The sequence below is a fragment of the Rhinatrema bivittatum genome, chromosome 1 (genome assembly GCF_901001135.1).
Source record: "Rhinatrema bivittatum chromosome 1, aRhiBiv1.1, whole genome shotgun sequence".
NCBI lineage: Eukaryota > Metazoa > Chordata > Amphibia > Gymnophiona > Rhinatrematidae > Rhinatrema > Rhinatrema bivittatum.
Window position 1 is genome coordinate 539292461 of NC_042615.1, and position 14544 is coordinate 539307004.

The following is a 14544-nucleotide window of genomic DNA, read 5'->3' on the forward strand; positions in this document are numbered from 1 at the left end:
GTGATTTCACTTTTGAGAGGAGACAACTGAGATGGAGGTGATATACCTAAGCAGTTATTTCCACCTTGACGTATGTGCAAATTTGGAGGGTCTTAGAGTCCTGGTCTGCCGTTTGACGGAGTGCAGCTTTAGTCTGTTCAGGCTATGGTGTCACATGTTTTGGCTTTGCTACAGAAAGGTTCTAGTCAACAGACTGCCCTTTAATTCTGAGTGTCCAGGTAGCGACATTGGTATGGATTTGGATTCCTCTACACCACATGTGTGGAAGCTTAAGCTCTTAAATTGGACGCATGTATTATTGAGGTATCTAAAGGTCACTTATGATTTCCATAGATTGCATCACCTCTTTGTAGACTGTAGCACCTTCTTGTACTGTGGAGTGGTCCAAAGAAGGAAAATAAGTTGTCTAAGGCTACAATTGTGCGGCGGCTGAAGGAAGTGATCAGAGTCGACTTAAATTTCTAAAGGACACCTGCTGCCGGGGGGGGGGGGGGGGGTTAGGGGCGCACTAGACGTGTTCTCAGGTGACTTCTTGGGCTGAGTCACAGCAGGGGTGTCTGCATGAAATTTTTTGGACATCTGCTGGGAAGTCATTGCCCACTTTTTTGCTAAACATCGCTTGGATGTTGGGGCTCCAGCTTCCAGGTACTTTAATGAGTGTTCTACAAGTGGAACTCTTCACATCCCACCCAAGATAAGGGGAGCTTAGGTACATTCCAGGAGTCTGGACTGATCTGGGTACATACAGGGAAAGGAAAATTTGGTTCTTATCTGCTAATTTTCAGTCCTATAGCACCACAGATCAATCCAGAGACTCGCCCATTTATTGGGGGGGGGGGGGGGGAGTCTGCCACTCGTACTGTTGCTTTGTATATAGTACAGAGTTGTTGGAGGTTTTCAATGCTGATTGCTTATGTTAAATTTTGGGAAATGAGTTTTCCATTGTCTTTTTGGGCAATTTCACCTTCTTCCAGCTCGTTGGTGGGGAGCGAGTTTGCTTAGAAATTTATTGTTGTCATCTTGGCTTGGGTATAGGTCAATACTGAGGGACTGCAGGTGGCACACTGGGCTATATACAGTGTCAGAGAAGCTTTCTCTGCCTCCATCTGCTGGCAGGGAGGCAAAACCCAGGAGTCTGGACTGATCAGTGGTACTAGAGGAACAAAAATTAGCAGTTAAGAACCTATTTTCCTTTCCTGACAGGAATCTGGATGGCACTGATGATGAGGCAGATCCTGAATCTCTGGAAGGATGGGGAAATTCCTCCAGGACTGGAACCATATAGGACTGTTGCGGTTCTTTCATAGAGATGGATTGCCAGCTCTGATTTCCCAGACTATTCCTGTGGAGGGAGGAGCAGCCTTGAAGGATCTGCATGATAGGAGGATTGAGGCCATTCTTAAGCAAGTATTTGAAGCAGTGGCAATGACATTGCAGATAGCTTCCTGTTGTTCCCTGGTGGCTTGCTCTTGTCTGCTACTCTCTCAGGAGGTTGATTCTGGAGTGAATTCCAGAGTAGTTATGGAGCCCGCCACCGCCACCTTTGTAGCAGATGCAGGCTGTGATTTGGTCCATACCTCGGCCAGAAAAGTGACTTTGGTAATAGTGGCCAGGTGTCAGTTAAGGCTGCGAAATTGGTCGGCCGAAGTGACTGCCAAAGCTAATCTTACAAAATTGCCTTTTAAAGGCCCACTCTTGTTTTGGGAGTGAGTTGGAGAAACTGGCCAGTGTAAGTGGGGTGAATCTCCGGTTCCTCGGGTGCCGGAGGATAAGAAGCAGTTGCCTTGCCCATTTGGTATGAGGGGTTGTCTCATGGGCTCAAAGTGGTTTCGACCCTACAGAGGGATGACCTTTCAGAGGGCCTATTGGCAGATCTCAGCCCTTTCGTCCAAAACAGCCCAAGCAAGGTGCGGGCTTGGGTAGTGGATTTTCCCGAGCCTCACAAAAGTTTGCCGACCCATCCTTGGGAACAGAGATAGGGGGATGCCTCTCTCTCTTTTATCAGAGGTGTGTCAAGATCACATTGGATCATTAGGTCCTGAGGTGATGCGAGAAGGATATGCGCAGGAGTTTTTCTGTGTTCCTCGGGATGTGTTAATATCTCCCTGCCATTCCCCGCAGAAAAAGCAGGCAGTGGAGTCTACACTGTCAAGGCTCCTCAGTCTGAGTGCTGTGGGTCCAGTACCTATGTCTCAAAGATCGGGACGATATTCCATTTATTTCATTGTGCCCAAGAAGAGCTCCTCTCATCCCATCCTTGATCTCAGTCAAGTTGTTTGCTGGTGACTCATTTTCGCATGGAAACATTATGCTCAGTGATAATGTCAGTCCAGTTGGGGGAATTTCTGACCTCACCGATCTGTCCAAGGCATACTTCCAATATTCCCATCTGATTTGAGCACCAACATTTTCTGCATTTCGCGGTGTTAGTGGGTGTCATTATCAATTTTGGGCGCTGCCTTTTGGTCTGGCTACCACTCCCAGAACTTTCCAAGGTTAGGGTGGTGTGGTAGCAGAGTTGAGAGAGGATGGAATCCTAGTACACCCATGTTTGGACTACTGGCTGATTCGAGCCAAGTGTTTGGAAGAGAGCCACCAGGTGACCTGTAGGGTGATCTCCCTGTTGAAGGAGCTCAGTTGAGTGGTGAGCAGTCTTCAGCCATCTCAGTCGTTGGATTATCTGGGTGTTCGATTTGACTCGAGGCAGGGCAAAGTTTTCCTGCCAGACGTTTGTACTCAGAAGTCAATGTTATAGATGCATCTCTTAGTAAACACTATATGCCCGACAGTGTGGTCCTATTTACAGGTTTTCAGGTTGATGGTGGCAACCCTGGAAGTGGTGCCGTGGGCAAGAGCGCATATGCGTCCTCTTCAGCGCTCCCTGCTGTCTCGTTGGAACCTGCAGTCTCAGGATTATTCAATTTGGCCCCACTTGCCGATGGAAATTTGCTCTCACCTCCCGTGGTGTTTGCAAGCAGATCAGCAGAGAGGGAGTTTCCCTGTCCTCGCCTGACTAGTTGGTACTCATGACAGATGTCAGTCTCCAGGGTTGAGGAGCTCACTGTCAGGAACTAATGGTGCAAGGATACTGGCATACAAAAGAATCACTCTGGAGCATCAATTGACTGGAAGCCCAGGCGGTCTGGTTGCCTTGCTTGCAGTTCAGCAGCAGATTGCAGGGTCGAGCAGTCTGAGTAATGTCAGGCAACGCTAGGACGGTGGCTTATATCAGTCGGCAGGGAGGAACCAAGAGCCAGCAAGTGTCGCAGGAAGTAGACCAATTTATGGAATGGACGGAAGTGCATTTTCAGGAGACCTCTGCCTCACATTGCAGGAAAAGACAACGTAAGAGCAGACTTTCTGAGCAGGGAGAGTCTGGACCCAGCACTAAAAAGCTGGCTTTTCTGAAAAGCCTATCCCACCAACAATTAACCCTCACCACTGAGATCCAACCTCAATCAACCAGCTCTATAACCCCACACATAACCCACTAGAGATCTCAATACATCTCCAACCAAAGGCCCATACTTTTCACAATAACGTCAGCCGTTATAATGTTAAGAATTAAGTCGTGTTTGTTATTCAATGTACTAATATTATAATTGTTAGAGCAATACGTAGATGCAGTTTTTTACTATGTTACAATGTAAAGATAATATGACCTGTGGTCACACTATCACTTAAGTTATTATGTAAACCGATGTGATACTTATGTTTGAATATCTGTATATAAAAACAAATAAATAAATTAAAATAAATAGTGTTGGACAAGATGTTTCAGCTGATAGTGGATCACTGAGGCCTTCTGTTCCTAGACCTGCTGGCGATTTCTTACAATGTGAAGGTGCCTCACTTCTTCAGTTGAAGGAGAGATCAGAGGTCCTTGGGTATCATTGCCCTCGTGCAGGTCTGGCCGGAGGACAAGCTACTGTATGCCTTGTCTCCGTGGCCCATGTTGGGCAGAATAGTTTGGAGGGTCGAAGGCCACAGGGGGATGGTGCTTTTGATAACACCGGATTAGCCCATGAGACCATGGTATGCAGATATGCAAAGACTCCTGAAAGACTCCCCTCTTTGTCTTCCGGCACACAGGAATCTTTTGCAGCAGGGACCGGTCCTTCACAAAGATCAGACTGTTTTGTCTTATGGTATGGTTCTTGAGTGGGCTTGCTTTTTGAAGCGTGGTTTTGCTATGGCGGTGATTGCCATCTTGGTACACGCACAAAAATTCTCCACTTCCAAAGCCTATGTATGGGTTTGGCGAGTGTTTGAGGCTTGGTGTGAGGATTGAGGAGTGTTTCCTCATTCGATTAGGGTCCTGCTCATTTTGGAATTTTTCAGGATGGGTTGAATAAAGGGATTGGCCCTTAATTCTTTGAAAAGGTACAAGTAGTGGCTTTTGCCTGTTTCAGGGGTCAAGTGAATGGGGAATCCTGATTGTCTCATCCTGATGTCGCCCGTTTCTTGAGGGGAGTGAAACATCTTCATCCTCCATTTTGGTTACCGGTACCCTTATGGAGTGTTAATCTAGTAATGGATTTTTTGGCAGGTCCTACTTTTCGACCATTGCACTATGAGACTGGAAAATTGGGCATCCAAGTAGCAGATGAAATTTATTGTGGATAAGTGCGAGGTGATGCATATAGGGAAAAATAACCCATGCTATAGTTACACAATGTTAGGTTCCAAATTAGGAGCTACCACCCAAGAAAGAGATCTAGGAGTCATAGTGGATAACACATTGAAATCATCTGTTCAGTGTGCTGCGGCAGTCAAAAAAACAAACAGAATGTTGGGAATTATTAGAAAGGGAATGGTGAATAAAACAGAAAATGTCATAATGCCTCTGTATCGCTCCATGGTGAGACCGCACCTTGAATACTGTGTACCATTCTGGTCGCCGCATCTCAAGAAAGATATAGTTGCGATGGAGAAGGTAAAGAGAAAGGCGACCAAAATGATAAAGGGATTGGAACAGCTCCCCTATGAGGAAAGACTAAAGAGGTTAGGACTTTTCAGCTTGGAGAAGAGACTGCTGAGGGGGGATGTGATAGAAGTGTTTAAAATCATGAGAGGTCTAGAACAGGTAAATGTGAATTGGTTATTTACTCTTTCGGATAATAGACTAGGGGGCACTCTATGAAGTTAGCATGTGGCATATTTAAAACTAATTGGAGAAAGTTCTTTTTCACTCAACACGCAATTAAACTCTGGAATTTGTTGCCAGAGGATGTGGTTAGTGCAGTTAGTGTAGCTGTGTTTAAAAAAGGATTGGAGAAGTTCTTGGAGAAGTCCATTACCTTCTATTAATTAAATTGACTTAGAAAATAGCCACTGCTATTACTAGCAACAGTAACATGGAATAGACTTAGTTTTTGGGTACTTACCAGGTTCTTATGGCCTGGATTGGCCACTGTTGGAAACAGGATGCTGGGCTTGATGGACCCTTGGTCTGACCCAGTATGGCATGTTCTTATGTTCCTTGCACTTACCTTGAAAACGGTGTTTCTGGTGGTGATATGTTCTGTACGTCGAATTTCCAAGCTGCAGGCCTTGTCTTGTTGGGAACAGTTTCTTTGGGTGACTCCAGGAGCGATTCAACTGCATACTGTTCCTTCTGTCTTGCCTAAAGTGTTCTCGGAATTTTACTTGAATCAGTCTGTTTCCTTGCCTTCTCTGGACAAGGAAGATGCAGAGGAATGTCACTTGTTGCATCCCTTGGATGTCCAGCGACATGTCCTGAAGTATCTGAAAGCCTTTCTGAAAGACAGATCGCCTGTTTGTCCTTCATGGTGGAGGTAAACAGGGTGGGTTGGTTTTGCAGGCTACAGTAGCTCACTGGGTTAAGGAGGTAATCACAGCCGCATATGTGGCTGCTGAAAAGCCGTTGCCTACTCCAGGTTAGGGCTCATTCTACTAGGGCTCAGGCATTGTCATGGGCAGAGGTTAGATTGATCTCCCCCGACGACATTTGCCAAGCTGCGACGTGGTCCTCCTTATACACCTTTTCCAGGTTTAAATTGTCTGGATGTGCAGGCCCGGGAGGACTCAATCTTTTTCACAGGAGGTTTTGAAAGGACCGTGGAAGTAGCTTTGGTACATACCACTGGTCCTGAACCCATCTATCTAAGTGCCAGGAAATGAGAAATTATTCCTTACCTGATAATTTCCTTTTCCTTAATGTAGACAGATAAGTTCAGCTTCCCGTCTTTGGCTGCCATATGTTTGTTATAATCCTCCTGGGTGACTACGTGTTTCAGGGGTTACTGGTAAGTGCTCCTCCAGTCCCTAGACTAGTGTTAATGTGTTTCTTGTCTGAGCTCTGTGTTTCATGTTGGCTGAATATTGAAATGGTTATATGTTTTTAATCGAGAATACTGGCAGGCTGATGTCACTGCAAGAGTATATATAGTGGCACGTCAGTTTGCTCCTTCTCCATCTGCTGATAGAGGTACAAAAACACTGGTCCTGAACTCATCTGTCTATATTAAGGAAAAGGAAATTATCAGGTAAGTAGTAATTTCTCAATAGTTGACCAGAAATTCCAAATATGCAGACAAAAACTGAAATGGAAACCTCAAGAAGACATTCTGTATGCTCTACAAAAATGCATTTCATCCTCTACTAAGCCAAGCCCCAGCCATCTTTATTATGGGGATTGGAGACTGTTCTGTTACCTAACACCTCTCAGAAATAATGCAGGGGGGGATGGACTCAGCAGTCCAACATAACTCCTCCTATGCCATTGCTAATCCCCTCTTTTCCCCCTACCTCCATCCTCCCTCCTTTTGCCTCCTTCCCCCCCCCCCTGCACTCCCCCCAGCTCTCTCATTTCCACCTCCTGCCCAGCATCCCATTGATCTCTGCAAGCGATTGCTAGTGGTGATGACCTCAGCAACTCCCGGGTCCAGCAGAGGCTGCAGAATGATCTCTTACTTCGATGGCTCTGTTGCTGGCCTGCAGGTTTGGCAGCAGGATGCAACTTCTACACATGGTGATCATCCTCACCTCTTTTTTGAGCAGCCAGCTCGTAGGCCACGTGGAAATTAGTCATGTAACATCTGCCTTGCACTGGCTATTCGTAAGGGGCAGGATCACCTAGAGGGAGACAGGATGCCTGGGACAGAAAGGGGCCGGGTGAAGACTGCACTCTCTCTTATTCTTTAGTACCAGGTTCCTGCAGAGAAGCATTTGCATATGGAAAGAGCACTATAAGACTCTAAGTTTTTGAAAATATTACCCTGCCCAAGGTTGGTCTGGCTGTAGCCTCAGTTATCAACCCCATTCCAACACCTATGGGTACCTCCGAGGCTTTGTTTTAATTTCTAGAACAGCGTTTCTCAGCCACTGATCCGTGGACCAGCATTCTGTGGAGTGGCAGTTATTGAGGAAGGAAGCAGGCCCATGCTGCAGCTGCTCTCTGCAACCACACAGGTGCCAGCTTATGCCCTGTTACCAGCCATGAGTGGGACAGCCTCTGTAAACCACCAGGCCTAAAATGTCCTGGTAGCTTTTTCACTCTGGGGCCCCACAACAGCTACACACTGCTGCTGCTTCTGGGTGCGGAGACAGATACTGGCACTCTTTGGCTCTTTACTACTGCTGGCACTGAACAGCCGATCATGCTTGAGACTTAAACATGAACATTGGGCTCTGCTGTGTCCAAGACTGTCCCCATTCTGGCTCTGTAAATAAACAAAACCAACAGGTTGCTGGCTATGGAGCCGTGAAGGCTGCTGGAAGCACCAAGCCACTTAAAGGGGCAGCATCTGCCTCCACTGCCACCAATGTAAGTATTTTTAGCCCCTGGCTACACTGCAATTTCTTATGTTATAAGAACATAAGAAATTGCCATGCTGGGTCAGAATAAGTAGACCTGATTTTTTATTTTTTATTTTTTTACTTTTCCCTGCTCTGGTTATAACTTTGTCATAACTCTTGTAATTAAAACATTAGGAGGTGTTGGGTTGAGACTCCTGAAGTGTGTGGGGTGGGGGGGAATAATGTGTGTAGTCCCCATCCTCCTCTGAACTTGAGCATCGGAGAAGTCCTCCAGGCTGTTCAGCCATAGGAGAGACCTCCTCCTCCTCCTCCTTTCCCCTACTCTTCAGGAGTCTCTCCCAGCTCTGCCAGCCGATTGATGTCCATTTAGATGGTCAGCCAATCTGCCCCTTGCATCAGAAAAGTTGGGGAAATCCTATTCTAAGATAAATGGTATATCAGTCTCTTCTTTCTAATACCCCAATGTTATAAAACAACTGTCTTGTGATTTTCTAGCAGATTGAATCCCCTTTTCCCTTCATGGGGAGAGGGTAAGAAAACTTTTTTTTTTTTAAATTTAAATTGTGTTTTTCTGTTATGTAGGCAAAACAAATCGAGCTTCAGTTCACCGTTGGTGAAGCCATCACTAGTGCTGCCATAGGAACGAGTTCGGCGGCAGCTCGCGACATTTGGATGGTTGCAGAGGAAGAGTACAGTCCTCCTGCTGGTGGGTATTTGGTGTGGCATTAGCAGGCTCTTTTCTTTTCCTATCTTTTTATACGTCAGCCAGTGATATTCTATCCTTTCCTTTCAGAGAGGCATGTCAGCAGCAGGCCACACTGAATCTTCTTAGTCTCTGTGTGTAGAATCTGCTCAGCTCTCTGGGACTATACTAGCGCGTGGCTTGGGCTCCCGAGTGGGTGCAGTGTTCCTTCCCGTGCACGAGTACATTGCAGAGTATGGGGTTGCGGCACCAGAGAGATGCTGGGGTGGAATACTTCCCTAGGATGCAGGACTTGGAGGTAGACACAAGGGTCTTACCTGAGGCTGGAGAGAGCCTGAGGAACGCCAGGCCATAAATAGATAGGAGCAGCAGAAGGAAAGCGAGTCCTTGGGTCAGGCTGGGAGGGGGTGAACAGAGTCCTCTGGTCGAGTAGTGATGGAGGGTATCGGCATCATTATCGCGATTGTTTTACAGGTGTTTGTTAATCTTTAAACATTTGTACCATTTGATTCTGCTTTTTCCCCCTCCTGTGGTTCCTAACTACAGATCTTTCGATCACTGAATTTTTTTAAATTTTTTTTTTTTTTAGGATTATGAGGAATGCATAAAATTGCTCAAGCTTTACATGATTCACCTTCCCCCCCCCGCCCCCAAATACTGCGTTTGAAATCTCCAAAGTTCAGGGTTAACCAAGTATGGTCCCAGAGGCAGATTTGTCTACGGTTTGCGTGAAGTAAATTGGCTCCATGTAATATCATTGTGTGATCATTCTCTGTCTGAGCCCAGCTTCGGAGAAATGGGAAACCCCACTAAAGGGGAGCAATGCTTATGACTTAGTTCAAAAGTTTGACCAATCTAGTAGCTCAACAACTAGCATTGGGTAGTACTGAGTTGTGGGTTTGGGGACATTTCTGTGAGGCATAAGTACTGAAGTTGAAGTGAAAAAGCCTGTCCTATATCTGCGGTATCACTAAAGAGCACGAAGCTTCGACCAAAGTCTTTTTTAGAAAGGACGTTTTCTTTTTGTCATCTGCCCTTAAGGACTCTTCCTCCCACTTCTGTTGGTGTATTATAATAAACAATTATCTGCTGTGATTAGTTAATATAACCGGGGATTATGACAGAAACACTCATAAGTGCAAGGTCTTGCTTAAAACAATAGTCAAACTTTTTAAATTAAGAGTCATAATAAAAAAAAAAAAAAAATATATATATATATATAACCCTAAAATGTTGCCTCTTTCTCCGGCCTTCTATTAAGTTTCTTTCTTGCCCTGCTTTGGATTCCATGTCTTCCTTCTCCTACCTCTCAGCCCCTCACTCTTTTATCTCCTGGGATCCCTCTCCCTTGTTGCAGACTGGTGGAGGTACTTTAGGGCTCCTCCTAGAGTGGTATTCATATAACTTGTCTCCCTTTGGCCAGTGCTATAAGAATTACATGCTCCTTGTATAGAGGAAGAACTCAGCTGAAAGGGAGGAGGCTGAAGTAAATGGAAAAGTCTGAGATACTACTTTTATTTTTCATTGCTATTATGCCCTCCAGTCTTGCCTCTTATCTCAATGTCTTTCCCCATCTAAGTTTTATCACTCCTTACTTTTGACCCTTCACACCTGTGCATTGCCAGAGATGCGTATTCGTTTAAAAAATGAAATGAAAAACAGTGAAAATATCACAGCGTAAGGAGTTTTAAAAACAAAAAAATGTTTCCATTTTTGCTTTTCGTTTTGTTGCTATTAAAGTCTGTGGGGGAAGCATAAAGCAATGCATTTTTTAACTTAGTCTAAGGCTGCCAGAAACCAGTGAAGGATGGGGCAAGGAGCAGAACCAATGACTTACAAGCAGTTTTTCAACCAGCCTATCCTAGCTTGTTTTTCCTTTCATTTTCAACTTGGGGGGAAAAAACCAGTTAAGTTTGAATTATCATTTGTTTTTAGTCAGTTTTGTGATTCATTTTAGAGAGTCAGCACACAGGTTGTGAAGCTCCTTGCTTCAGAGTTGAGTTGAAAAAATAAATTGAGGGATAATGTGCTGTCACTCAGTGGTTCAGTACACTTCTATGCTGCTGCTTGTGCTTAGTGTGCATTGCAGTAGTACTACTAGAAGGAATCGGTAAGTTCTTATTTTTAATTATATATGTCAGCAAGGCTATGAGCAGACTGTGTCTCTTTATGAAAAGTGATTGTGTTTTCAGAATATGCTGTGCTGTGACTGACAATTTGCTCTCTATCCAAAATTGATAGTGTATTGTATGACATACATAGCAGCAGTAGATACAGTGTAAGTTAGTGAAATCGTAGCAGTACACCGTTTTTTCTGACAAAAGTTACTGTCTGTGTGGACATTGTGTGTACATTGTAACACTATAAAACACCCTGTTTCTTAGTTAGTCATGTCAGGGGCATTGATTGGCAGTCATGAGAATGGAAGTGACCGGAAACCTGCTCCAAAGGAACGCTGTATCAGTAAGAGCTATGACTAGTACCAGCAGTGATATTGATGATAGCAGTGGGATTTTATTTTTAAGAGGGGGAAATCAGGTACAGATACAGGATGGGTCAGAAATAGAAGTAGGATCCGCCTGCTTTCACTTCTATTGCTAGTATGTGCAAAGGCAGAGCAAGAATGAGGAGAGAGAGTGGCCTAGTGCATATAGCAATGAACTGAGGACCAGAGAAGCCAGGATTCAGATCCTCCTGGCGATGCCCCTTGTGACCTTGAAGAAGTCACTATCAGGCCAATGAAATAAGACATGGGCATCTAATGCACTGGCATCCACGTTCCCTGTGCATCTGATGAAATATTCTAATGAGATTGAAATTGAAGCAGAGTACAAAAGGGGCATGCTAGAGAGAAATGTGCCTTTCTGGCATTCAGAAGTATATTGCATCGGGTGCACGGACTTTCTAAATTGTGCGTTACTAACAAAAGTTCATCGTTTACATGAAGTTACAGAAATCTGCAATGCCTTTTTACCAAACATAAAGGAATTACCTGTAAATTTTTAAGGTATCCTTTAGCTAATCATCATGCCTCACGCCTTTAATCCCTACAAACATTTTTGTAGTTTTTGTTCTAATCCCAAACAGCTAAATCTTATACTAATCTTTCTGAATAACTCAACCCTACAAGGGGCACATTTATTGCAACACAGAGGATCAAACGTTTTATGTTTCTCATGAGCCCGGACTGCAAGTAAACTTTACTCCACCTCTACAACTCGAGCTAATTTTTTGGTATAAGAAAATGTGCATTGTGCCCAGCCTTGGGCATGCTTTCCTGAATCAGGCAATAAGAGCTAATGTCTTCGTTTGCATGCAATTTAAATGCGATGGGCACTATCTGATACACTTTGGTTAGGATGCGCATTGTGGATTAGATTTGAACTAATGACTGGAAGGGTCACAATATGTAAATTACAGCTCTAACACTAAATTTTCAAAAGGGAAACTGATAAAATGAGGAAAATAGTTTGAAAAAAACTGAAAGGTGCAACTGTGAAGGTTACAAGTATACAACAGATATGGACATTGTTTATAAATGCAATCTTAGTCGCGCAATCCAGATGTATTCCATGCATTAAAAAAAGTGAAGAAAGGCAAAATGATTACTGGCATGGTTAAAAGGTGAGGTGAAAGAGGCTATTTTAGCCAAAAGATCTTCAAAAATTGGAAGGAGGATACATCTGAAGAAAATAGGAAAAAGCATAAACATTGTCAAGTTAAATGTAAAACATAAGGCAGGCTAAGAGAATTTGAAATGAAGTTGGCTGTAGAGGCAAAAGCTCATAATAAAAACGTTTTAAAATATATCCGAATGAAGAAACCTGTGAGGGAGTTGGTTGGACCATTAGATGACTGAGGGATTAAAGAGGTTCTTAGGGAAGATAAGGCCATTGTAGAAAGACTAAATGAATTCTTTGCTTCTGTGTTAACTAAGGAAGATGTTGGGGAGATACTGTTTCTGGAGATGGTTTTCAAGGGTGAGGAGTCAGATGAACTGAACCAAATCACTGTGAATGTGGAAGATATAGTAGACCAGATTGACAAACTAAAGAGTAGCAAATCACCTGGACCGGATGGTTATGCACCCCAGGGTTCTGAAAGAACTCAAAAATGAAATTTCAGATCTATTTAAAATATGTAACCTATCATTAAAATCATCCATTGTACCTGAAGACTGGAGGGTGGCCTCTGTAACCCCAATATTTAAAAAGGCTCCAGGGGCAATCTAGGAAACTATAGACCAGTGAACCTGACTTCATTGCCAGGAAAAGTAGTGGAAACTATTCTAAAGATCAAAATCACAGAGCATATAGAAAGACATAGCTTAATAGAACACTGTCAGCATGGATTTACCCAAGGGAATTCTTGCCTCACAAATTTGCTTCATTTTTTTTAAGAGGTTAATAAGCATGTGGATAAAGGTGAACTAGTAGATGTAATATATTTGGATTTTCAGAAGGCCCTCGTGAGAGACTTCTAAGAAAACTAAAAAGTCATGGGATAGGAGGCGATGTCCTTTCGTGGATTACAAACTGGTTAAAAGACAGGAAACAGAGTAGGATTAAATGGTCAATTTTCTTAGTGGAAAAGGGTAAACAGTGGAGTACCTCATGGATCTGTACTTGGACCTGTGCTTTTCAATATATTTATAAATGATCTAGAAAGGAATATGACGAGTGAGGTAATCAAATTTGCAGATGATACAAAATTATTCAGAGTAGTTAAATCACAAACGGATTGTGATAAATTGCAGGAGGACCTTGCGAGATTGGAAGATTGGGCATCCAAATGGCAGATGAAATTTAATGTAGATAAGTGCAAGGTGATGCATATAGGGGAAAATAACCCAGACTGTAGTTACACGATGTTAGGTTCCATATTAGGAACTACCACCCAGGAAAAGGATCTAGGCAACATAGTGGATAATAGATTGAAATCGTCGACTCTGTGTGCTGTGGTCTTCAAAAAAGTAAACAGAATGTTGGGAATTATTAGGAAGGGAATGATGAATAAAATGGAAAATGTCATAATGCCTCTGTATCGCTCCATGGTGAGACTGCACCTTGAGTACTGTGCACGATTCTGGTCGCCACAACTCAAAAAAAAAATAGTTACAGTGGAGAAGGTACAGAGAAGGGTGACCAAATTGATAAAAGGGATGGAACAGCTCCCCTGTGAGGAAAGGGTAAAGAGGTTAGGGATGTTCAGCTTAGAGAAGAGACAACTGTGGGGAGTTATGATAGAGGTGTTTAAAATCATGAGAGGTCTAGAATGGGTAAATGTGAATCGGTTATTTACACTTTTGGATAATAGGACTAGGGGGCACTCCATGAAGTTAGCAAGCAGCACATTTAAAACTAATCTGAGAAAATTGTTTTTCACTCAACGCACAATTAAGCTCTAGAATTTGCTGCCAGAGGATTTGGTTAGTGCAGTTAGGATAGGTGGATTAAAAAAAGGTTTTGATAAGTTCTTGGGGGAGAAGTCCATTAACGGCTATTAATCAAGTTGACTTAGGGAATAGCCACTTCTGTTACTGGCATCAGTAGCATGGGATCTACTTAGTGTTTGGGTACTTTCCAAGTACTTGTGACTTGGATTGGCCTCTTTTGGAAACAGGATGCTGGGCTTGACCTAGTAAGGCAATTTCTTATGTTCTTATGTCTTTACCGCATTGTGTACACGAAATGCATGTCCAACTGCAAGTAAACCCAGGCACTAGGTTGGGTGCACTTTACGGCATCTGCCATTGCCTCAGGTACCCAGTTAGATTGCAAGCTGTTTAGGGAAGGGACTTATTGTACCTGAATACAGTGCTGTGTATTTTTAGTAGTACTATAAAAATAAATATTATGATCATTATTATTATTAATCAATAGAGGTTGGCAGCAGCAGGGGGAAGTTACTAGGAGGCATCAGCTAAAGCCAGTGCAGTACTCCATTTTCCATTTTGACATGTTGAGAGCAAATCAAGGCCCTAGTGATTCAGATGAATCATGTTTGGATTTTCCAGGTTTAGAAGCAGGGGATACTGAAAGCCTGGTAAGTGCAAAGTG

General features: G+C 43.5%; 1 protein-coding gene across 4 annotated transcripts in view; it reads left to right on the forward strand.

Moving 5' to 3' along the window:
• ECPAS (Ecm29 proteasome adaptor and scaffold) overlaps nt 1-14544 on the forward strand; it is a 338465-nt gene that overhangs the window by 218047 nt on the left and 105874 nt on the right. For all 4 annotated transcript variants that reach the window (XM_029614666.1, XM_029614656.1, XM_029614672.1 and 1 more), the window contains exon 24: nt 8365-8488. In XM_029614666.1, the coding sequence (XP_029470526.1) occupies nt 8365-8488 (124 nt within the window). The remainder of the gene's footprint in view (nt 1-8364; nt 8489-14544) is intronic.